This window comes from Agelaius phoeniceus, chromosome 1 (genome assembly GCF_051311805.1).
Source record: "Agelaius phoeniceus isolate bAgePho1 chromosome 1, bAgePho1.hap1, whole genome shotgun sequence".
NCBI classification, from domain to species: domain Eukaryota; kingdom Metazoa; phylum Chordata; class Aves; order Passeriformes; family Icteridae; genus Agelaius; species Agelaius phoeniceus.
In genome coordinates, this window is record NC_135265.1 from 129,477,251 (window position 1) to 129,504,495 (window position 27,245).

Genomic DNA, 27,245 nt, shown 5'->3' on the forward strand with positions numbered 1-27,245 from the left:
CTTCCTTATAACAATAACAAAGGCAGAAACAACCAGCATTCCTAGCAATTTTGCTGAATCTTGATAAACTTTTGCAACATTTTTTGAAGAAAACTAGAGGTGTTTAGCTGTGATCAAATAAATAGATTAATGTTGTCAAATAATATTGTTACAAAAAAAAAATTGACATTTATGATCCATTTACCTAAAACAAAAATAATTATATTTACAAACTCCTCTTTTTCCAACAGGCCACACATTGAAAAGAACTGTTTAAATAAGACAACCCACTAACATGTGTTAATGAGGTAATTTCAAAGTTATCCTTCAGTTTTGTAGAGTTAATGTAGCTCTGATTTAACTGCCTGTACTGTAGGTAATTTACCTTCTGATTTCAAAAACTATTGCACATCCTGAAAATAAGGTTAGAGAAGTTAAGTAAAAAACATTTTCTTGTGAAAATAAACTATAGACAGAAAAGACAGGTCATTAGGGCAGCTTGACCAATGAGTTGCTATTGAGCAAAGCAGATATTTATAGCAGTAGTAAAAATAGGATAAACATTATCCTGCTTGCAGCTATAAATATTGAGTCATTACCATAGAATCAAAGGCTCTGTAACTATGGCAAGCCTCTTAAATCAACATAGAGGGTACACAGAACCTGATAATCAGTGTAGACATAATCAGTGGTAAACAACTGTGAGCTGCAGACACCTAAAAGACAGACACATGACAAAGATAACTGCAATGCCACCACCTTCTTCTGTCATGGGAAGGTTTCATTAAAAACTGATACATATGAAAAGAGGGATTTTACAAAGCACACTAAATACAGCTTCTTCAGACCTGAAGTTTTAGTTTTATCTGATTTAAGAGAGACTATTAATATATTTGACTTAAAATATTAATCCACACAGTATGTACTGTGCTAATATTATGCTATGCAGGTTACATATTCAGTAAATACTGATGATTGAATTGTTATTAAATTATGAATCTTTCAGGTCCAAAATTACAGAAAATCACAAATTTCCAAATATTAGGTTCATATCAAACAGCCCTAAAATAGGCCTAAAAAGAATTAACTGAAGTGTATTAATGAAGATTTTAATTTAAATGCCTTGCTGCTTGATTTACTTGAAAGAAACTCTTAGTATGAAAATTGTTCAAGAAAGGCAGTACTAGAATGGCTGCTCATCATAGGCAATGTAATTGACCTGTTTCTGACACCGATGTTAAGTGGAGTTTTCTCCACTTTAACATCTGTATTTGATTGAAGCATCAAGCTTTCAGATATTGAACTTTTTAATACTCACAGTGGTTGGGCTTTGAACAAGCACTAATTAAAATCAATTATATAATCAAATTGCCAGAAATGCCTAACATACCAACATTTCACATATGGGCACTTTAGAGAGAGTTCAGTTCTTTCATACAAATGTGCTCAGCTTCTGGGCTGATTTGCACATCTAAATGAAGATTTTAGATGTCCTCTAAAAAAATTGCTGACAGTCTCTGATCAAATAAATTGAATTATTGATATCTGAATGCTTTATAAGTTGAAAATACATTATGAATTGCTTTGGGGATTTTTCCTTTTTTTTACTAAATATTATTCTGCAAATATGGGAGGAATTAATGTACAGTCAAAGGAATCAGTAAACATTACAGTAGGAACAACTGCTTACTTGCTGCATAGCAGCTCAATTTCTCACAGGCATATTTAGCTCTGCAGCACTAATTGTATTTATGGGCCCATGACACTTGAGACAATTCTTTTCTTATGGAAAAGCATTCCCACACAGTAACTAAAGCTTGCTGAGTTTTCAGTGCTGTTCCTACATCCAGCATGACATGCAAAGCTTGGGTGGGGGGAAAAACCCTAAACCACCACAGGTACTATAAAGATATTTCTTCCTAGTTAAGCACTCTCCATATATATTTCTGTCCAGCAAGTCCCCCAAATTAGCCTCCTCTTCACACTGTTGATTGGAATTTATCAGTCTTTCTTGCTACATTTCCTTTCTAGAAGTGCTCCTCTAAATTACCACAATTGTAACTCACCCCAACCAGTGATCCCCTTATGTGAAAAGTATCCACAAAGAGCATGTCTAATAGGAATGCAATTTCATTGCAATTTTCATTGCCTTTTGATGCCTTTGTTACTCCATAGATATAGCACTGTGGTAAAATCTAAACAAACACACCAAGTTCATATTTCCTTAACTTTCCTCAAAGAGAGTGCTATTGATAATTAGTTATCTGAAAATAAAACTTGAATCAAGTTACATCCTTACTTACAAAGTGAAGTGATATAGCTTATATTTAAAAATAGTTTTGACTAGTTTTGACTAGTTTAAAGAAAAGCATTGAGAGAATTTGGATGTTTGAGGAGAAAGATGATTTTTCAGCTGGGGAAATTATACTGAAGAATTTCTTTATTGTTTTTAAATAATAAAAGTATTACATTCAAAATTTAAATAAGAGAATAAACATGTAAAATGGAAAGTATATATTAGGAAAGAAAACAAAAATGAAAGAAAAGCTTGAAGAATTATAATAATGTGTAAATAACTTTAGGCAAAAAGTTATAAATAATATATAAATTAATTTTTTGAAAGAAAGGAAAATGGTTAAAGATCCTAGGCAGTTAGCATAAGGACTATTTAACATGGCTTGAATTTCAGTTTGGAAGGGGGATTTTTGTGATACACAGACTAACATTTTTAACCAAGGGAGAGCCCAGAAAGAACAGATTTTAGAGCAAGGCATTTGGTATCAACATACAATAAAATAAAACCCTTGTCAGTGTTTAGGTCTGAAGTTACTGGGCTTTTGGGTCACAACAGGCTCCCATTTAGGGCTAGCTGGTAATCTGGTAATACAATGAAATCTGTATTTTAGTAGGGATAAAAGTAATCCACTCTATGTGCTAATGCTGTAAGATATCTTTCTATAGGCAGTGGTAAATTCTAGCTGATTTTAATCTGTAACCAAAGTGTGTTTTCTGCATCTGCTTTGAGAAGCAATCATCCACAGGATTCAGGCATAAAAATTCAGCCCATGTTATCAACAAATAGAGAAAAAGACATTTCCTCTGCAGCAAAGGCTGCAACATGACAGAGAAAGTATTCTTTTGAACAAAGAATTCCTCAGGTGTTTTAAGAGGTGAAACAAAAATTGATAATTTCTTTTCATTCTTCTTCAAACACAGAAATATTTTTAAGGTTCAGTAATAACTGCTGTACTGATGGTATTCTGTACTATTTTTTCATCATTTACATGGACCCAACTATCTGAATAAATATCTTCTTTGTATTCTTATTTCCTCCTGAAACATACAGCTATCTTCTGCATAATGATAAAAACTTATCACTATAAATGTTTTTCTTCTCAAAGCCAGAGACTGCACTCTTTTACTCAGAAAAGCTCTTCTCTACAGAGGCTTGTAATGCAGTCTATGCAGCATTCACTGCCTTACATTCTTCCATGATTCATTTGTTGCTTCTGTTGAAACATATCTCAGATTGCAAGTGTTTCATAATACATAATCTGTTGTAATGCAGATGAGCTATTGGTGTAGAACTGAATTTTAAACATTATTATCCTACTTAATATTTTAGTGTTACAAAAACAATAGGTGAGAATTTTATGATTAAATGGTCTTCACAATACATGTCTCTGTTCATAAAGTCAGACTCAGTAGGCTGCTTGTATTCCCTAGGTTCAACATACACTAGAAAGTATCTGGGAAGAAAACTATTTAGAAATTTTAGTCCATATTCCTTGAATTTGTTAACTGCAATGCATGCTTAACTTTGGACTAGAAAGAAAAAAAAACACCTAAAAAGCCAATCTGCCTTTCACTGAGTTGTATTTATTGTTATAATATAAATGATGTTTTGTAAGCCTTTCTGGCATTAAAAAAAAAAAATCAATGTAAAAATACTGTATAGCTTTTATCAAAAAGGACATAAGAGCATTCAAAAGGGCAAGTGTAGATGCTGATGTAATCTCACACAGAACTAGAACTGCTGGTGACAACTTTGAGGGCCCAGGTTTATTGTTCAGGACAGCAAAATAGATGCTTCAAACTGTTTGAGAGCTATGTATAACCAATCTAGAGACATAACCAGAACTGCTAATGCTATTATTCCACTTTCCTATGGTAAGATTAATGCTAGCAAAGATGAAATATTAATAAAGATTCTATTCTAGTGTTTTCCAAGATGAATGTACATAATATTTGAAGAGAGATATTTTAGAATCTAGTAAAAAATTGCTTTTTAAATATGTAATATGCTATAACTCTTTGTGACAATTGCTGTTGGAGAAAACGTGTAGCCAGAAAAAAAAGACATTGAAGTTTTTCAATCTGTTTCTCACTATTTTTTTAAGGGCCTTTCCTGTTGACAGAAAAACAGACTGAAGTTTATTACATTTGTCTAAGAAGGCTAAGATCCAATCCACAAGAAGTGATAGATTCGGTAAATAATTTTTCCAAAAGGTCATAAAATGACAGAATAGTTTGAATTGGAAGGGAACTTTAAAGAACATCTAGTCAACCATTATGAATAAAAGTAAATTGAAGAGGAGCAAAGAGTTAATTTTTCTTCCTCTTAAGGCTTCTGGAGTTTAGTTCACAGGTGTGATACTAGGAATTAATTTTACGGAAAGGATCACTGAGAGTACTTGAAAGATGTTGGCAAGCTTACTTCATGTAATGCACTATTTATATAGCAGACAGAAGAAGAGCAAAGTGTCATGTTAAATAAACCTGAAAATACAAAATGAAAGAACTGGGATAAGTAAGAAAAAAAGAAAACTAAGAGAGACAAATGGCGCATAACAGTGCATATATTTAAACCAAGATTGTGATGAGTCTACAAATGAAGAGAGGAACTTTAAACAATTGAGGGATTGATAAGGAGAGTGGATGGTAAGACAAGACAAGACTAAACAAGAAGACTTACAAACACAGTGGCAGCAGCACAAAAAAAGTAAGGCACTAAATATTTCAAAACCTAAAAACCATCCAATTTTCCTACCCACACAGCCCAGCTGAATTAAAATGCAAATATGGTGTAGAATTGTTCAGCAAAAATTCAATAGCTGAAAGATCCTAAAAAAGTAAAGGTACGTCAGAAACTCAGGTAAGGAAAGTAGGGTCAGTCATTGAATTGTAAAGACCATAATTTTACAAGTTGTCAAAAGATAAGTTTATTGAATCAAAGTTGTAAATCTAGGTGCTCCATAAGAATCCTGCTGGCGTTCAAGCACCTGGTAAAAAAAATCTGCAAAACTTGGTACCTTTTTCCAGGACAGGAAAAACATTTCACTATCAAAATTATACTCTACTGGGCACTCTAGAAATATATCCATTAAATCCAGTTATTTCCTGCCTTTGTTTTTAAGCTCCTAAATTAGATTGATACATTTTAATTTAACTGACCTATAGCAATATGAAAGCTCTTATTTTTGGGAGGACAGGCAATTTGAACATCTTAGTGACTACTAATTACAGACAGCAAGCTCATCAAGAACTGAAAGTACAGTAAATAGGAACAAAGGGCTTCTGAGGATGGCTGCCTCTTTGGTTCCAGTACTTCACACCACTCTGGCTATCCTTCCTGTGTTCTGACTGCAATAAAGCAAACAGGGGAGTGGGAATATAAAAATGCTGTAAATGTTCCTTAATAGTTTTCTAATTAAAGTAATAATCTGAAAAAATAGCCTGTTAATGTTTGAAGATAAATGTTTTAAGGAACACAGAAACTTTAGTGCTTTGGCAGGCCTAACGTTCTTTTTTTAATCTGGTAAAACTCCTGGAATCTTAGTACAAATATGACTTGCCCTGTTTAAATCATAAAGTCTGTAAAATTTTATCAGAAAAATAACTGATTTTTTAATAACATTTACATGCTGTATATTATAAAAAAATATAAAAAGTTATCTCCTTATCCCAGCAAGTGCAAGACCCATAGCATGGAATAGTAACATACCAGGGTCAAAAATGAAGCACAGCCTATGAGCTAACCATGAAATAGCTGGAAATAAAAGCATGACTATGTAGACAAAACAGAAATACATCTAAGCTCAGACAGCTAACAGATTTTAAAGCAGGACTAGGCCAACTCATATAATTAGATAGTTCACTAAATGTCTGGATTGATCAATACTTGGCTTCACACCATCTCACAATATTCAGGATTGCCTACCTCACCTCTTTTTATTCCCTCTTAGCTCTGAGGTGAGCTGTATTCCTCTCATTCCCCTTTCCTGTCTCCCCTCCCTCAGCCTCCAGCAGAAGGTCCTGTAGCCCAGGTGCTGATGGGTGGCTTGGACTGACCCGAGCGGATCACACTCCCACAGCTGCTGTGTAGAGCAGACAGATTATACTGCTCAGCTTTTCCCAAACCCCACTGTCTCACACTGGAGCTGGACCTCACCCAAGAGAACCAGAAGTTGTCTAGCACAGAAAACCCTGTGTGTTAAAAATCTCAGAACAGCAGCAGGGCAACAGAACATACACTGAGAGGAGTACCCCACTCTGTGCTGATAGCAGCAGCACTCAGTACTGGTTAGAGGTAGCACAGCTGCCTCCTTTGGACTGGATACTGGGAAAAATCTTCCTGAAAGGGTTGTCCAGCAATGGAACAGGCTGCCCAGGGAAGGGGTGGAGTGACCACTCCTGCAGGTATTTAAAAGACGTGGCTGTGGGACTCAGGGGCAAGGTTTAGAAGTGGATTTTGCAGTTCTAGCAGTTGGACTTGATCCAACCAAAACATGTCCTTGATTCTTAAATATATTCTCTGTTCTAGTCATCAAAAGTACATGGTTAGGATTTTATTGTTTTCAGCAATGATTATTTTTTATTTGGTATTATCTTTTCTCTTGGAAGGGGAGACATACTCTTTGACATAACTTTTTTCTCCAATGGGCTCCATTCCAATACTTAGTGAAACAGATTATCTGCTATCTCCTGTCCTGCCTTAAAATGTTCATGTTTCAGACCTTTGGCAGTGTTATTATTCCATCATGAAATTTCATAGGATATATCAACATATGTCTGTCAAAAAAAGAGAAATTAACATTTCTGGACATTTATAAAAAAAAACTACCTTTATGCTATTTTTATCATTATATAAAAGCAATAAGGACATTCACACACTGACTTTTTTCCCCCATTAGTAATTTTTGAGTTTAGACATGCATTATACATAATATTTATTTTGTGTCTCTTAGAAAAATATATACTTAAGTTCCACTTATACTTCATCAGAAAAACATTGCAAAATTCATAACAAATTGTAAATAAGAAATATTTCTACTGAACTTGGAGAAGTAAATGTAAACATTAGTACCTGAAACAACACCAATTCCATCATCACAGTCATAATCAGAGACTTCACTGTCACTGATTCTTTTGGATCCTGGAAAAAGAAAAGACATGTGTCATCTTCCTTCCTGTAAGTTAAAACTATCCTCTGTCAATAATACCTAAAATAGTGTATGCATTTCATACTATACCATGAAGCAGTAACATCAGCATATAAATGTAATTATTAATGTTATAATTGTGGAACATATATGACTGCATCAATTATTTCAGCTAAATCTTAAAAGTAATATAAAATGAAATGCTGAAATACATCTCTACAACATTGCTTTTATGAAATATTTTTATATAGTTTATATTAATTCCATATACACAGATATTTGTATTCATTCTGTACTGAAACTAGCATCACACTGTTCATCTTCCAAGTTTTCACATACAAGGCACCATCCCTCCCCAAAGTCTCTGAATAACAGAAAGATTATTACTAGCAATAATATTAAATGCATGTAGTACTTTCTTCAAGTTCTTAATAAGGATTATCAGGAGAAAGGGCAGCTTCACACATATAGCGTGCCATGGAACACAATCAATTACATTTATACCTGCCAAAATATCTAGAGCTGAGTTGGCTAAAGCAGATTCCACTTCCACAATTAGAACCCAAATGTAGGTCACACAGAAAAAGTAAATATGTGAGGTTTTGTTCAGCCTAAATTTACTTCAGTCTTCTGTGGCATATTTAAACATATTTTATTGTTGATATCAGGGTTAAACACTGGTATGTGACTGATAATTATTCATTTACTTCTTTTAAAAGTGAAAAAATCCCTGCTCTTCAGCAAGATGGTGTGTCTATTTTAAGTTTCTGACCATCTAAAAATGGGTAATTGGAAGGCAGAAACTTTAATTGTCACCATACCTTCAATCACATGCAAGATTTTTTTTTCCTGCCTCAGAACAATTTTTCTGAAAAATGTAGACACAAAAATATCAGTAAAAAACTTTGAGTAAACCTGAAGAAGCCCAGGACAAAGCAGCCTTAATGCTCTATCTGAGTGACTGGCACAGAAGAATGTCTACCCTCCTTTCCCAGCAAAAAACTGGGAGAACATGTACTTAAGAGTGGTTTTGACAAAAATGAAGAGTTTTCAATGTAAAGAAACTTTAGAAATTATTTGAATTATAAGAACTGCTGTCATTTTAGACTGTTGAACATCTGTTTACCTACCCCACTAGAGGATAGTGGAAGGTTTTCTTTAGCAGAAAGAGTGTGCTTACAGGATCTGAGACTTCTCCTAAGCCATCCTGTATACAATAATTAATCAACTTATTCTCTACATGTAATTTCATTTTTAGTCACAGTATTCTCTTGGCCTCTGCAATATTCTATGTGAGTAAATTCTGCAGTTGGAGTATGCATTGTGTGAAATCAACTTCCCTATATTTTATATCTATTATCTCATTTTAGACAATGCCCTCCAAGCTTTTGTATTCTGAGAAACATGAATCAGCATTCTGTGTTCTGCTATAGTTATCTCTTTGGTTTGCACTTTTTTTGAGCTGAAATATCATTCTTTGATTCCTGCACACATGCCAACCTTTCCAAATTTCTGATTGTTCCTGCTGTATTAGTTTGTACATTTTCTACTTCTTCTCTGCCTTTTATGAGAAGTCAGAAGTCACTGCAGCATTTAAGATGTGGGTGTATGGATTTGTAATCTGGACTGCAGACTATTTCTTTGAGGATAAAAATTTCTCAGTTTAAAACTTATTCAACTAAAAAATGGTGTGTGATATGTGCTAATTATTAGAAAACAATTTAGCCTGCCAATACATTATGCAATTTCAGTAAAGAAATTTTAATAGTCTTTATTTAATTGCACTAAAGGCTGATGTTTTCCTCACAAATAGGAAATTAAAGCTCAGGGAAAGTCACGCAATTCTTATATAGTAGCTCAATTTATTATAAAATTTTAGAAATAGCCACGCTACAATGGGTAGGGGACAAATATTTTTGAATTCAAGAAATAACAAGTCTTTCTCTAAAACAAAAAAATTACAAGCAAGTGATGACAATTAGCACTCAGGAAAACCTAGATGATGAGGGCAGAAATGAAGGAAAAGGTTTCGACCTCCTCTGATTATTTTCTTAATTATAGTATTACAAAGGCCCACTCTCTCTTTTTCCCCAAAGAAAGGATCCATTCCACCTGTGATGCTGTCCCTGTTGCCATTTTCAGGAGAAGCTTCTAATGGTATAGTGATACATGTGCCAGTGAGCAAGAAGGATTAGTGTCCATTCTTCTTAGCCACTGATTCAAATCCAGGTCCACTAAAAGAGGACAATATTTGTGACCAAACACTAAGCAAGAGAGCCCTACTAGCTGGCTGGGCTTTGGCTGGGACCTGGAAGGCAAAAGGCCCAAAGGGAGTGCAAAGCAGTGGGATTCTGTCTTTTGGCAGCCCTGACACTGATGTTGCAGTGGGTCTGTGGCTGCTGTGCAGAGATGCCAATAATGTTACCCTGGCCCTGTCAGAGAGGGGATTATGGCATGGGAAGATGAGGGTAGATGAGTTTGCTGATGTTCATCACATGGCTGCTTGGAAAGGTTTCATCATGAAAGATGTAAAAAGGCTGAATCAACTATGATTTGAATAGATGTCATTTACTCATCAACTAATTCATTCTTATGAATGAATCTAATTAATTGCAACTGAGGTTGCTTTTTATTTATGTTTATATTTACAGCTAAGTACATCTGCTTTAACATATTTTTAGAATATTATATTCTGTATTCAGGAGGAGATATTTGCATCTTTGAGGATGAAAATAGTCAGCTGTTGTCACAGTGGGCTCTACACTTCCCAGCTGTGTAGCTAAAATTATATATTGTTGTAGTCACAGGATACATCTGGCAGAAAAGAGAGATTAGGAAGCTTCAAGAGAGCACAGGTATAAAAGACAGGGTTCTCTCTCTCTCTGTCCTCTCAAGCCACATCCACCTGTTCCAGAATCTCCTAATACCTCAGCTCCACATCATCTTCCAGGATCTAGAGATCTGAGCCTCAGGAAAGAGCCAGTGCAAGAGAAAGTGAACGGGCCAGGATTGAGACCTGCCCAAAGGATAGGAGTAGAAAAAGAATAAAAGTAAAGGAAGAATCAGATTTCAGTGATTTCTCAAACTGTCTTTGCCACTGAAAAGAGGAGAGTCTCTTGTAACACCTGACATCCTTAAATATGAAAGCTTGATCTGTAAGATGATATGAAGTTTCTTCAGCTCAGATCATCCACTCTAACTCCTCAAGCTGCTACAAGCCAGCTCTAACTACTAACAGAATTAAACCAATTGAAAAAATAATCACGTTTAAGGAATATTTTTCATTTCCTTACAAATGTAAATTTAAATTATAGTAAAGAAGTCAGAAATTTAAAGCAGAATTAATGACTTGGTTTTATCTTTGGCAATCAATTTTTTCAGGAAGGGGGAAGGAAAGCAATGCTATGTCAATTAAATGTGTAATATTGAGAACTACTGCCTGGAATACATAATTTCTGCAAGGAATCAGATTATACATATTTAAAACATTTTCCATTAACTTCAGAAATGGAACAAACTAGAAAGTGCACAGGTCAAAACCTTTTATTGAAGCAAGTATTTGAAATGTCAGTATAATTACTAGCAGAATAGTTTAATAGTTTTTAGAATCTTTGCAAGAGTGATTTCATCTGCTTTAAAATAATTTTAGATGGTACTTTCCTTTTTAACCTATTGACAATGTAAATGTGAAGATTTAGGCATGTGTCCCACCTTAGCCATGTCTTTTCAAAGTAGTACTTCACTAAGTAATTTGGACCACTGATTACAAAAAAGAGAAAGAAAAATTCATATCTTATCTGTGAAATGGGACATTGAAGCCTCTCACAAATTATTGCAAATTAATATTGTGAATGAAACTGTTATTTAGTATTTAGTTAATATCTTAAACTCTTTGACATATACATTATAAAATATCGTCCAAAAATCAAGACCAAAGGGTTTAAGTCCATTCTTACATAAATTCAGAATTCAGAAAAATCTTAAATTCCAGGATACTGTCTACATTAAATGAATGCACTGGTGCCAAAGGTTTGCCTGTAGTTAACTTTTTCTTTGACACCATTCCACTAGTATGTAGTTTATTTATAAAACTTTATTGGAGGTATTATTCACCTTTTGTCTGATAACTGGGCAGTAATAGATGGTGAAGACAAACTTTCAAATCCCTTCCACCCAGATTAACAATTATTACAGTTACGGACTGAAGGCAAAATAGATCCCAAGCTACTGTAACCCTCAAAAATGCCTTATTTCAGCATAGCCCCAGCGAAATAAAAATATATATTTTATATTCCATTTAGCAAGTTTGGGTTTAACAGCCTTAAACTATCAATAAAACTTTTCAGGGGAGAGTTTATATTGGGGACAATGGAAAACCTCCCCACCAGAACTTGCCAACGTTCAGCATCCTCCTGCCCTTCCACACTTCCCTACTCCTTCCCTGCAGTGCTGCTCAGGCTACCACCTCACCCAGCACAAGAGCTCTGTGAGAACATGTGCACAGCAGAACTGGAAGTTCACAGCACTTGCAGGGTAGGGGAAAAACCCTGTCACCTAAAAAACATTAGGACCATTATTTTCAATTTGAATTTAGCAAGTACTTTCTATTTAATTTTTTATTATTTGCATTTTTACTTTCTATTACACAGAAAAGGAACTTATAATACAGTAGTTTCTTAGTATAAAAACATTTCCATTTTTCATCCTCGGGGATGAAGTAACAGGAAGTAAAGAAGTAGTAGGAAGTAAAGGAGTAATAAGAAGTAGAGAACAAAATGAGGTGTTTCATTCAATTTCATTAAGGAAACAGTTATTTATTTTTTGTAAACTTTTCATGGGATGCAGTGTTGATGGCCATGGAAAGTTCTGACATCTTCTAGATAAAAAATAATATGGGGAAAATTGAAAAAATGTTTATAGAATATTCTTTGGTTTTCCCCAAGCTGTCCATGTTTAAAAAGCATTTGGACGATGTATTTAATAACATGCTTTAGATTTTGGTCAGCACTGAATGGTTGGGCTCTTGGACTAGATGATTGTGGTAGGTCCCTGCCAACTGGAATATTCTATTCTATTTCACCAGAATCACATTTCCCTTCATAACAACATTCTAAATAACTGGAACTCTCCCATATGAATGAAACAATACACAAAAAAAATATTTTCTTACAAAGCAACCAAAATCTGTGGAGGGTTCCAAAAAACCTTCTGCCTTCCACATGACAACTGCAGTTGGCACACAGCTTTTCTTCACTCTCTTTTTAATATACAGAGGAAATAATACAAACTACCTTCTGTGCTTCATAAATTTCCCACAGACATTTCTGATAGACTTCAAGAGAAGATTAACACAGGAGGTTCAATGTTCTATTAAAGTGCATTTGACTGACCAACATAGTTACCAAAATGAACTAGGACAGGGGGCAGAATGAGAAATAAAATTAGTGTGCATCAGCCTAAATACAGAAGTGCCAAATTTATGGCTCAGTAATTCTGCACTTTTCTTGTGGAGAAAGGAAAAAAAAGGAAAAAGAAAGCAGACCAGGCTCCCAGTCCTGTCCCTTACAATGCAGGAAGCTTTTACAAGGTTTTGTAGACTCCCTGGGGCAACCAAGGGTAGTAAAGCATGCTCACAGTTCCCTCCCTGGAGCTCACAGAAGGCCTTCACAACCACTTAAAGTCACTTAGCATAGCCTGTATTTCTTCTGTGTTCAGAGCTGACATACAAGCACCCCCAAAAGAGTCTCATAACAAGTGTTTTAAGAATTTGCTCTTTGATATTCATCCAGCCTGTGCCTGAGGGTCCTTAGTGTGAGCTAATTTCTCATGCAGTCCTGCTGTCTCCATGTCAGTCTGTCACTTCATCTTCCTGCACATAATAGTGGGGTTTAGAGGCTTTAGACCAATTTCATCTACACTGAGAGAGGAGTTTAAATATCAAATTCTATTAAGTTCCTACAGGTCTTTGAAAATCCTTAGAATAGGATAGATGAGAAAGATAAAAGAGAGAGATACTACCTCTGGATAGAAGAGAGAGATACAAATTGGAAGTCTTTAATCAAAAAGAAACTTTATCCATATAAAATTTGCAGTTAATCCACATGTGTGCAAGCCCACAGATGCCACACCAAACTTGGTCTCTCCCCATGTGAAGATATTGTAAAACATGAGAAGAATGTGGGATTATTTCAGGAGAGAAAGGAGTAGAAGAAATATGGGAGACTGACATTAGATGTAATGGAAAATGGATTTTATTAGTACTACTCTGAAGAAAGTTCTGCCCTAAGGGGGTTTTGTTTCTCTCCATCATGGTATGGATCTATTTTCATAACAATGTGAGTTTCATTTTTTAAACATAACTAAAAGATAATTAGTTGAACCAATTCTCAAAGAGATTCCAATAATTAAAACTGAAAAACAGTAAAAAGTCCCAAATGAAAAGCACTGCAAAATTTAAGTTGGCAAAAACTGTATGTTATTAATTTACTTATATTTAATTAAGGCAAATTCCTCAGATAGAGCTGGATTTGTAATGGGGATTTATATCAACAAGAAACTGTAAAAATATATACCAGTGTAAATACTGATTTTGCCAGTACTTCACTTACCCCACGTCTGTATTCTAAATATACTTACACTAGTTCTCAAACAGCTGCAATATAATAGCATTCCTTTTAATCCAGTTAAAGCTAGATAGCATTTTCCTAGTATAGTTAATAAAGCTCACAACAGCTTTCCTACCATATCTCTACCTAAAATAAAGGCAAGCAAAGCAAGTATGGTGCTACAGTATTGCTCCAATATCAATACTGAGACATTAACAATAGAGAAAGAAAGCCAACAAAAGACCTATTACTGAAAAGCAGACAAGAAAAGCCAAAGAACTTTTATGCAATTTAGTATCTGCGCAATAGGTAGCAAAAGCACACCAATAAAATATCAAATTAAATTTTGCACATATATGGAAGCAATAAGCATTTATGGCATGCTGAAAATTTACCTGAATTATATGAATATAAGCCTTTATCTGGAAAAAAAATATTGAAATGAAGTAGTGTCAGGGAAAAATATATGAACCAACACATGTAACAGGGATGATTAGAACCTTAAACTTTTCTATAATTGCTGCCAGAGATGGAAGAATTTGATAGTGTAGGCCACACTCCTTCAAAATTATAAAACTCAAGCAGCTAAGAGAAATTAAACCACAAAAATGCCAATCACTTCTGGATCAATAGTTTTTACAACAGCCATAGGGATCTAGTAGAGCAATTTCAGTCATTTCCAATTTTGAAATACGGTCGCACACTTATTGTTATAAGTGTTTAAATTTTTAAGGGCAAAATGTATATTCACTTGGGCATACAATATGAGCTGCTACCCTTAAAAATATTGCATGCTTCTCTTGGCCCTGCAGCACTAGCAGAACTTTCCCAAGGTGTAGTTTTGAATGCTCCTTTAAAATTAACATACTCTGAAGTGATGTGCCAGTCAATCTTCTCCCTCTTGCTAGGTCTTGACCTGGTAAATATGTACATACACAAGAACCTTAATTATATATTGTTGTTACCACTGAATTTTTAGAATCCTGATATGAGGTCAATGATTAAATGCTTGTAATACCTGATTTATTGTTTGCATTCCTTAAATCTGACTGGTTTATGTATTTTAGCTTTCCAAACAATTATACCAAGTTTTCTCAACTGAACCAAAGAATAGGATGTGGATATCTGGACAATTCTGGAATCGTGAAATGTTAATTGGATTCGTAGATTTTGAAATATGACTTCCATAAGATGTCATAATACAAAGAAGGCAGGAAGCCAGAATAACATTAATAATATCCTGTCATTAGCAAGATTTTGTAAATATTTTTATTCCTTGTAGTTGAAAAGCTCTCAGACAACATACTAAACAGAAGAGTGCCAGTCTGTAAGTAAATGATGCACCTCAGATGATATGATATGACAGTGTTAGAGAAAATTTCAATTTCTTGCCAAATGGTGCTGTTAATGGATTCACTGGATGACTAAGTGCCTTCTGGCAAGTCACACTTTTTCTGACATCCAGGTACTAACTATTTTAATATGTGGATCATATTACTAAATCACCTACTACTTACAATTTCTAACTCTCTATATTTTCAACTTTGGTTTCCTGATAAATGTAATACATTTTTATGTCTCAGAATTCTATTAGGCAATATAATTTCAAAGTAAATTATAGGGGTTTTTTCAGCATCACTTACAACCTTTTAGATGGGATTTATTGTGTAAGTTCTCTAATATTTGTATTCCTTAATACTAATCTCTTCTGGTTATGGACTTCATTAAAAATTATACTTTTTTGGCTACAAAATTAAGAAAAATGCAGTTTAGAGACTTTGTCTAGTTTACCCTGACAACATCAGGTGTTACCTGAACACTAAAGGTGGAAGCATGCCATGTCCCCACAAAATAAATCTATTAAGACAGTGTAGAAATTATTCATCTAGTTAAAAATTATGGACTTTCTGAATTTAACTGCTGGATAGATCTTCAAAAACATACAGATTCTTGAAGAGAACAAGAATATGAAATTAGTGAGATTATAATGGGATTGAGGACTAGGAAAGCAATTTTTGTTTCTATATGGTCATAACACAGAAATGAAGAAGTCAGAATAGTATTAAAACCATCTGAAAACTTCATTGCACAACAGAAGAGTAGTTTAATAACATGATTTTATCAAGTACCAGAGAAATAAAGTAATTCTCTTCAACTGCTTCAAAAAAGGTTTTCAAATATTTTTGTAGTTTAATTACAATTTAGTAAATTAATATTCTAAATTAGTTTCTTTCATTAGAAAAATAAAAATATTTTGATATTTTAAGGCCTTTTTAGACATCCCTGTATCATGTTAAATACCTTTTAATTAAAGTATTTAAGAAACCATAGATGTACAATAAAATATAATAAATAAATAATAGATGTACAATAAATACAATACTGGTATATATATCCATATTCTGTGAACAAAATATCAATGCATGCAAACCAAGATAACATGCCCAAGGCCTATGCTTCATTTAAAGAAAGAGAAAAACTAAGGAAGAAGCATGAAAGAGAAAATTAATTGTCATTTTGCCTCTCTAGGGTAAAATGCATATAATAAATTAATCATGGCCTGTGCCACTGACCATAAAATGCTCCATATTATAATTTGGAAAAAAGTCTCTGATGCGTGTGTCCATTAGGTACAATTCACTTACCTACTAGTGAACAGCATTATTGTCATTTCCTCAAGTCAGGTTCAGTGACATTCATTGAAAATTATGGTGTTGACTTCCCAAACTCACAACAAACTAACAGGAACTTGCTGAGACAGCAAGATCCTGATTCTGCAGTGAAATGAGCCTCTACAGGGCTCCAAGGAAGTGATTAATTTTCAGTGGAAGAAGATTGGCCATCATGTCACAGGGGCTCATATTTCACAGATTAAAGTTTCAGATACATTTGTAATTAATTGTTGTTAAACTTTAATGATTTTGGTACTACGAAATGTATATCTTGATGTTCTACCATATAGACTTGATAGCTTTACCATTTAAATAATGGAAGAGAGGGATTAAATTAACAGTTATGACATTCCTCCTTGATCAGATGGTAGAGCCAGAGGACATTCAAAAACTAAAAACTGTCAGCACTCAGCAATGACGAGTCCCTCTGAAAATGTTTTTCAAAAATTAATAAGCAATGGGATTATTTATTTTTTAATTCAGTCTATCAGTTTGATTTTTTCTAGTCAGATTTAATGATTTTTATCATGTTAAGGTCTCAGCATTGCTGCAGAAAATACAGTTTGATGGAAAAATGTACAAAGTAAAAAATTGAAAAGATGACAAAATTTTTCATGTTACTCAAAACACTTTGTTTACACATCATAGCTTTTCTTTATTCCCATCCAAAGAATGAGTAAAATTAGAAAAAAAAAAGAGTTATATATATAGCTTTTTGCACACTATACGCAGATTTTTTTTTAGAACATAACTGCAGTCAGATTTTGTCCCGACAGTTTAAATTCTCATTACTGTAATTTGTCTCCTTCCAGATTTTTTTATGGACCTGGTGAATCATGGAATGCAGTGAATGGAGTCATTGATGAATTTCATTCTAAAAGTAACGAAATTCCTTTTACAAGAAAACTACTCCAAAGTCTGTTTATTTACATTTACTTTAATTTTAATTTATTTTTTCTGGTCTTCAGATCTTGGGAAAAAAAAAAATTGACTTCTACGTGTTGATTTTTAAACACTGTAATTTCTAAAATCTTTGAGATCTTGTTCTCAGCAGAGTTTATCTTCCGTAGATTTATAAGTTTTCCCTTACTGAGGATGTTCAAAATATAATTTTTTTTATTTTTCAAACCATATTGTGGATTCTCATGGTATTCAAAAACTGTAGAGACCTGCTGCTGTGCAGACCTATGCTGCAGCAAGAGACCTGAAAATGTCTGGGTTTATTGCTATATTCACATTTCTTCTCATTTGCACACTTAGCTGTTACCTACACTGCACATTGCACTCTCTGTAGGCTGCAGATCAATAATTCAGACAGTTTCATTTTAAAGCTGCAGAATCTGACTTAGAAAAGAAGTGTCAGTCACTTTTCAATCCTAAGTGTTTGGGAAAGTCTTAAAACACTTGGAGTAAAACAAAATCTGCTTCTGAAACAAATTCAGCATTAATATAAAACTAAAATACTGTTGTTCTTCAAAACATAAAATAACCCCATATTCTTTCTCAATTCACAATACCAGCTCACACTTCAAAAATGCTCACATTACATAGATAAAACTGTAAAAGATGGAATAAGAATGCATCATATGCAATTTGATTTCTATCTCTATATTCTGGGCTCATGGAGAGGAACTAATTTTAGATACACGATCCCATGGTATAAACCTTGTTTTATTTCTGTATAATTTCTCAACAAACAGAAATAATAACAATAACTTGCACATCCTAATAACCATGGACACAGCACACAAAGCACATTCAATTTGGTATGTATTCTCCAATAAGATTCTTAGCTAACGTGAGATGGAAAAACAGCTTACCAAAAATGGGAATTCCTAAATATTCTCTAAAATTATTTTTAATTTTCTGGTTACAATCTTTTTCAGAGGCAATATAAAAAGAACTTCAGTTTGGCTGTAATTCTAATTAATGTCTGGAATTCTGGGTGTATGGCTGATTTTATGGTAAATATTAGAGAAAATGAATTCTAAAAACTCACTTTTAAAGCTGAGCACAGTAAGTAAAAAAGACCTACTCATTACCCCACATTTCTCATTAAAGAAGTTTAAAATAAACTCATTGGATCAGGTTATAAAAATCTCTAATATAATTAGCTGAAAGAGCTAGTAAGTCATAATCCTATGTTCTATATTAGTTCCAGTTTCTAAGTAGATGTCTGTCAAAAAACACAAAGGGAAAACTATAGGAATGATTCTTTATCACTAGGAAATTAATGGAATGTATGGATCAGAGGACTGGGAAAGAGAAGGTGGACAGCTGACTTAGATCAGTCTGTACCACAACACACTGCCCACTCAAAGATATTGAGAGATAAATATATGTAGAAACTAAGCTACTGTCTCTGAAAGCTGGCTCCTAAAAAACCAGCATATGGGGCTCCGTGGGAAGCTTGCACTTTGCTACTGGCAATCTGTAAATACAACTTCACTCTTCAGGGCTGACAGTCTGCTCTTCTTCAGGAACACTGCAATCCAGGGATATTAAAAAGAGAATAGAAGTGCTAAGTGTAGGTGGTTCTTTTAAACTACCTTTAGAGAGTAACACTTAAGTATTGTCTTCAAATAAATATGTTTATCCCTACTCAGCAATCATAAGGATAAAAAAGCTTAGATGTGTAATGTGTATTTATACAAACAAAAAAGAACCTTTTAATTCAAAATATCTCTCCTGTCATTTCCCACACTAGCAATTTTTGAGGGTATACAATAAATTCCTTCATCACTAATTCTATACATAGAGAGAATGCAGAAAAGAACAAAAGGTAGGAGGACTGAACTGCTGAGATTTTGCACCCCCAAAAAATTGAAATCAGCCTGCTTAATAACAGCCCAGTACATGTTCTAAGTGATTTGAAAAGCATTGACAAACATGCTAGACATGCCTTGCTCTAGAGATTTTCTTCACGTTGTCATAATGTGCTGCTGGATAGCATGTTCTATTTCATCATATATAAGAATGTTATTGAGAGATACAAAAACATCTTCAGACACAAGAAACTGATCTATTGACTTCATACTCTTTTGACACCTCAAAAAAGGTAAAAATCCTAGACTTCTATGCATTATTAATATAGTATAAACACTTTTCTTAGTGAGGGCAAACAGTCTTAAGAGGTGCTGTCTGCCCTTCACCAGTCCCCGGTGATGACATTTAGATTGGGATCAGCATTTTTGGAGCCCATCTGGTGCAAGGCCTGTCTCAGGCTTGGACAACTTGCACTGCATTGTTTACAGCCTTGTTCAGTTGGGTACTGGACCTCTCAGTAGGATATTGCATGACCTCTTTGGACACCAAGAAGTACTTTTATTTTCATTTCAGAGGTGTGACAGCAATAAAAGAAAAATTTTATTTTCCCACTGCTAAATGGATTCTGCTGCCCTAGCTGAGCTCTGATCAGATGCTAAATTTCAAATTGTATACTTTTTCAGACCCCAGAAAGCAAGGATTTTAATTCCAGGATACCTTGTTCTGTACTTTTAAACCTATCTGTTTAAACTGAAAATTATTTATGATACACAAGGATTCAAGACATTAATATATCCCTAGGCCACTAGAGAAAATCCTTCTTTATTGGGTTCCTATCTCTGTACAAAAGGAAATAGAATAATTTAGTGTAGAAACATCTGAATTCTCCAGCAATAATAGTGAACATCTGAAACTGCTTATTTGATTGAATTTTTTAAAACCAGAGGCTGAAAAACTAGCCCTCTGGGAACAGTCAGGCTAAACCACCTTCACTGAAAAGCAGGACTTCTATAACAAATCTTCATATTTCACCAAAACAGAAGATTTGCTAAGTCCTTTCCTCTATATTTACAGACAAGCATGTACAATTGTTCAGTTGAGCACATTATGAGTATTAGTACTTATTAGTTATTTTTTTATTATTTATTAGTATATAGTAAGATTACTACGTAAAAAAAACCTGAATGTCTTTCAAATTTTGAGTCAATATCATCCAACAGAACTTCACTCAAATATCACTAAAATTTGTTAAAAAAAATCATGAATTCATTCTTAATGTCAGTTATTTATTACACAGACAGAAATTCTGATAGACAAATAGTGTTTGTTTGCAGGACTGGATATTTCCTGAAAACCAGAATTTCACTAACTTCACATACAAAGAGTCCAACTGTAAAAATAGTTGTAGATGGAAACTTCTTAAAATGTATTTAAAAATGGCATAGACCGTATAAGAATTATAATTTAAAAACTTTAGTTAAATAACAGTCATGTCATATAAGACTGAAGAGGATTGAATTTCAATAGAACTCCTTACCTTTTAACTATCACTTCTTTCATCTTTTTGGGGACAAGTATAATCTTAAAACATCAAGGCTATGCAGTGTAAGTCTCTGACAGTGTGTCTATCTCAGAATATTATGATATGGAGCATTTTAATCCTTCTCACCATCAAGTGTACAGAACCAAAACAGATCAACTGCTTGAAATACTTGTATACAATGGGTTATATAATAAAAACTCTACATAGCACATATGAAATATCCAAGGTTGTTTTCATGACTACACACATAAGTTTCTGCGAGTTTGTGTGAAACATGCACACACACTCACATTTCTTCTTGAGTCATTCTTCAATGACTCAAAGAAACTCCAAGTAAATCTTAAAAATTACATTTGGGCTGTTGTGTTATTATGGGTTTTTCTGTTTGTTTTGAGGTTTTGGTTTTGTTTTGGGGGGGTTTTGGGGTGGTGGTGGGTCTTTCGGGTTTTGGGAGTTTTATTAATTTGATTGGTTCATTTGGTCTGTTGGTTTTTTTAAAATAACTGCCAACTGGTATTTATAAAGTTTATTCAGTGAAGAAGAGCTTTAAATCACTGGCAGTATTCAACAGTTAAACTGGAGAAACCATGAAGTATTGAAGAAGTAGATTTTTCCCCTTTACTGTTTTATTCTTATGTATCTATTTTTATTACCATATTTTATATATGCTATTTCAAAATATCTACTGATTAACTACTATGGACCAAGTATAACAAACTCTACAAAGTAGAATTTTTAAAGAAATTCTATTGGTGAATCTAGGCACATAAAATAATATCAAAGCAAGACAACAGGCCATGGTATTAATTTATCTACATATGATGTTATATACAGGTTACTTTAAGAAATACGAGCTAAAGAGAGAGGTCCTGCAAATCTACTTTTGCTTAAACAATGAAATTATGAACATAATACAAAAGAAAGAGCTTCATGAAAAAAAGAGCACATTGCAAAAAACAAGATAATTTACTCCAGCTGAGAATCTGAACTGAGTTATAAGAAAAAAATGGTGCAATGCACAGTGGTTTATACCATTTGTAGCATGTCACTCTTATCAGTAACCACAATGATCTAATTCGTAACAGCTACAAATTAACATAAAAATTCTGTCAGCTTTCCATTTGCAAGAATCTAATAGATTTTATTATGCATTCATTCAAATGAACTATACACAGAGTGAAAAACTAATAATAACCTACTTTGTAACCTCCGTGTGGGACTCTCGCCATGGAGCTGTCTGCGTGGCAAATATGGTGAGGGATGGGGAAGTGGCAATGAAGAGACATCATGTGTTTGAAGTTTGTACCAGTGGGGTTCATCATCTAGTAATGCTGTCTCTAACTCAATAAGAATCTGAAAAAGAAAAAATGGTTAAAAGTAGGAAAGCATTGCGCGACAGAATATTTTAAAATAGATATACCCATGAAATTTATTCTTTTATTCTCTTACTGCTAAGGACTTTGTCTGAAGTTATATAAGAACCTTGCTTTAATATGCAAGAATCTTCTGTGCCTTTTAGAACACTAAATATACCCAAAAAATCGTTCACAAAACCCTTATTACCTTATGAGAGCCTTTACAGCTTTCAAATAAGTAAATGAGCAATGTTCCAAAGTTTTAGTAAAATATGACTATGGATAATATGGATTTGAATGAACAATTAGCAATTAAGAAACCATATTCATGCTGTTACTAAAACAGAAAAATGCAGAAAGTATCTCATATCAGGATTATGTAATTTGCGTGAGATCACTGTTTGTTTACTACTAAGTGAAAGAAAAAGTAAAACAATAAAACCAACTTTGCTTTGCACAGTTAGTAATTTTTTGAAAATAAGTATCTATACATGAGTATGAGCAACTGTATTTCTATAGCAACTACCAATACTTGTATACCTCTCCTAAAAATTCACTTTCTTCCTCTCGAACTCGTGCTTGGTCCCAAAGAGTGATTTCTAACATTCGTTCTCTAAACTCTCTCCGATGAACTGGAGAATAAATAAATGTCTGATTCCACTTAGGTTCCAATGTTTTCTTTACTGTTTTTGTTCTTCTTTTATTTTTATCACTGAAAAAAACAGTTAAATATTAAATATGTTCAAAACACCATTAAACTGAATTAAGTATATAATGGAAAACAGGAAATCTTAAATCAGCAGTTCAGTTTGTAGGATCAGGGTACTATAATCTATATCACACTATAATGGTCACTGCATATATTGAGGATAATTCATAAGCTCATATTAAAAACTCAGGCTAGGTGATCTCAAGTTTACGTGCCAATTCCAATTTTAAGATGTTTCCCAAAACCCACAAATGTTTTAATATGATTTTGCATGTATTCTCTTTTATTTTGGAAATAGCATTTTATAAAATAAAATGTACTTCCATAAATGGGATTTCCACAAGGCACAGTCTGACAGTAGAACATCTCTACAGACAACATTGGGCATTGAGCTGTATTTCAAACAATGAGCCAGCTGGTTCACTCAAGTTCCAGTCCTACAGCGGCTCCCTCCAGCTGCAGAGCAGGAAGGAGCAGCTGGCTCACGTGAAGGATGGTCAGGGAGCTGGGGGCAGTACAGGGTTTTCCTGGCTAAGGGCTCCTTATCCACCTGGGAAACCAGAAGCCCCCAAAAAAGTTACATGTTCTTTTCCAGCAATACTGGAACAAACAGCCTTCTCAAAACAGCTTCCCAAATCCTTTGGTCACAGCAGTGAATCACCAGGCTGAAGGTGGACCTCCACTGTGAGGTGAGGTCTCCAGGCAAGGCTACCCTGGCAGCCTTGGTTCTGGCTCCAGGGTGTTGTTGAAAGTAATGTTTTTGCAGAATATTTCTGCTAGAAAGAATTAATATTTTCTGATTGAAACAATTTTTGCTGGAAAACACCCACACTGCTCCTACTGAGAATACTGACAAGAGTCCTCATAACAATGCTTATTCTAAACCTGCTGATTGCTGCATAATGCAGCTGCCAGACTAATTTATAAGGATTTTTTAATAGGCAATGCAGATGCAGTCCATTCATTAATACTTGCAATTTTAATAAAGTCATTGTATTTCTGAACTGTTGCTTGGAAGTTGGATCAAAAAATTACCAAAGTAATAACACTTTTAGACACACTGTTAAAAAAAAACATAAATTATTTCTAACATACTAAAGGTTTGTTTACCCTTGTGAACTAAGTTACATTGTACAATATTTTGCAATTAAATTTCTTAATTCAAAGAGAATTCGGCATCTTCATCTAATTAAATGCTTGACTTACTTAAGTGTATTTTACCTCCAGCATGTTTCTTTCTACTACACAAGAAATATACTGTTGCTTACTTAGCTTTTAAATCTAAGGAAACAAAAATGAATTTCCACATCAGAAAAAAAACACAATTCTATAAGACAAATTGCTGATCATAAACACATAAAGCAACTAAAGGAAAGTTCTGAATACTTCTCATAAATGGGAAAAAATATATATTAATAAAATTTAATGTCAATATATTTTAGTTATCACAACTTACATTGTAAAATATTGTGAACACACTTTTGTTAGCCTATTAATTACTCATTATTATTGAAAAAGAAGGTAAGATAATTGAAGCAGACCTGATTCTCAGTTTAGCACAGCTTCAGCAGCTACAAACACACTACAGCAGTTTGAATAAACTAGGGATCTACACCAAGTGGTCAAATACTGGTGAGCCTGAGAAAATCTATCCAAAACCTTTTAATCATCAATGACACAGCAAATTAGGTAGTCACAGATAATTTGCTTGTCAACATATGGTATACAATAAAAGTGGAAAAGCAACTTGGAAAAGTCTTCCAAAATACTAAATAGCTTTAATTCTTGCTGAAGTCAAATGGTAACGGAGATAGCTAGCACCTTCCCAGTTTAGCTATATGGAAAAGCAAAGGAAGTAAAAATACAAGTTACACTCTGTTCTACAGATTCAGTAATCCAATGATCTATTATTTTGAGTGACAGTAAGACTTTGAATTATTTGGTTAGTATATTATAAAATAAAGGTAAACATGTTCCCCTACTGACACAATCTGAGGAAACATCAATTAAAAAAATTAACTGGAAAACGCACTATCTCCTCTGCTGGTCTTCCCAACACCCAAATTGAACCACAGAAAATCATGGACTAAGAGGTGAAAGAGCTTTTCAGGAATAGGGGTCCCACCACAGTTTAACTTTTCCTAAGTGCATATATGATACCATCCAGATTAACATGAGTCCTGTGCTCTAGGGAAAGTTTTCAAAGTGCAAATGTGAACTCTCAGCTGAGTCCCCTTCAGCCTTACCTCAATTATTTTGTGAACAAGTATCTGTGGGTTTCAGGTGCCAAACCTGTTACTGCCTTAGAATATAAAGATGGGCCAAACCAAACTGCTGGACTCATCAGTCCAGAAATTTACGAACCCAACCGTGTAGCATCTTCTTTGCTCTAGAGAAGAATAACTGGCATAGGAAATATAGGCACTATAGTACAACATTCTTTGCAAAGAACAGATCCCCATGTTTACCTTTCCTTTCCTTTTCTATTCAGTACTTTATAACATAACCAGGGAAAGCAAATTTGTGCTTAGTGTTCAAAGACACCTTGCTGTTACATACCATGTTCAACACAAGAGCTCAACACTGTAAGGCTTTTTCCATGTAAGCATGGCTGATAAACTCAGCTGTGCATGTCACCTGAGTATCAGACTAATTCAAATATTCCTTGTCTTTGTGTTCACCCTACCTTCTGTCTGGAAGAAAGTAAATTTTAACATAAGGATTCCTTGGCCTCCCATCTTCCCTTGAAGGAAGATCCTTTGCTCCCAGTATGGTCACTATTAACTGATGACCAACCTTGTCATACCACAGTTTTATCTGTAGGAAGAAAAGATTAATTAGTGAACTCATTTCTACAATGAAGTTGTATATTAATCCTTAAAAATAATTTTACTCATGAGCTTCTATTTATATTGGTTACTTAAACAGAAAATATTATATTCTACTTTTCATTTATAACAAAGAATAAAAATAAGTTAATATTGTAATAGCTTCAGTATATACCAGGAGTTACTCTTTTTTTTAAAACCCTGTACTCTAAGTACCTTACTTCACACTAATTGTTTTTCACATGGTGCTCTGGTTAGGATTATTCTCCTTTGTATTGTATTACTTGCATTATTAATGTACAGTATTCATATATATACATCTCTAAGGAGTTTATGCACAATGAATAAATAATTTTTCATCTGCTGTTGTGCTAAAGAGACTATGGGATAAACCCGTAAATATTTCATATCACTTAATATTTTTCAACATATATACACTTATTCTGAAATCATATAAGTCCTCCATAAATACTGAGAGGAAGGCTCAGTAATCCAACCTTCTTCATAGTCCAACTCAGTAACAAGATAAAAACCACTATTATTCATTTGTAGAAATTGTTATTAACCAGTCTAAGGCTTAATTTGCTATCCTTTTTTACTACAGTCATTACAAGCTGCTATTCAGCTATTTCAGTTTGAATTCTACGACTGCAAGTACATCAGCCAAGAAAGGGATATAACTACTCCAGGGCAGTCACTGCAGAAGGGGGAAATGGTGCAGTTAGGGCAAAGCAAAGCCTTCCAAATAGGCAGGGGGCCACTGCATGCTGGTAGCACTGCAGAGTCACTAGCGGCAGCTTACTGAGGAGCCTCTCTTCATGAGGACTTTGCCCGAGACAGGACAAACCAGGACATTTAAAGAAAACAGTGACCCTGCCTGAACTTAAGGGAATCAGAGAGGATAATGCCCAGCTGCACACCTACCCAGGCAATACACCTTTAGGCATGAATATACCCTAGCTAAGGTAGACATAAAGAGGGGAAGGTGCATTTTCTGTGGAAACAATCTCACTTAATTTCAGCGACAATTTCTTCTGCTATCATAGCTCCTCATCTTCAACATTTCAGACTCCTAAAGAAAGGTCTTGATGTAATTCTCAAGACTTTTAACCCATAAAGAAGAGGCTAATTTAGCTCTCTGCCATTCCTAATACCTCACTAAGTGAGATTACACTAAGACACACCAACTCAGTTATTGGTGGCAGTGTACTTCTTCCTTCACTGCTTCAGATCTTGCAATTCCTGTAGCCACTAACCATTTGAATGGATATTAAAAATGGGATATTTGTCCTCCATTACCCTGTTATTAGCCCTGCTACAGACTTTAAAGGCTTCTGGTACTAATA

The 27,245-nt window shown here is 34.2% G+C and overlaps 1 protein-coding gene across 50 annotated transcripts in view; it reads right to left on the reverse strand.

Annotated features, from left to right (window-relative positions):
- Window positions 1-27,245, reverse strand: part of RIMS2 (regulating synaptic membrane exocytosis 2) — a 445,801-nt gene that overhangs the window by 165,257 nt on the left and 253,299 nt on the right. For 27 of the 50 annotated variants that reach the window (XM_077187269.1, XM_077187187.1, XM_077187267.1 and 24 more), the window contains 5 exons: window positions 25,758-25,888; window positions 22,903-23,074; window positions 22,207-22,360; window positions 14,422-14,448; window positions 7,346-7,414 (listed from right to left, as the gene is read on the reverse strand). In XM_077187269.1, coding sequence (XP_077043384.1) covers window positions 7,346-7,414; window positions 14,422-14,448; window positions 22,207-22,360; window positions 22,903-23,074; window positions 25,758-25,888 — 553 coding nt within the window. The remainder of the gene's footprint in view (window positions 1-7,345; window positions 7,415-14,421; window positions 14,449-22,206; window positions 22,361-22,902; window positions 23,075-25,757; window positions 25,889-27,245) is intronic. The other 23 variants (XM_054627864.2, XM_077187200.1, XM_077187274.1 and 20 more) reach the window with 1 other exon arrangement.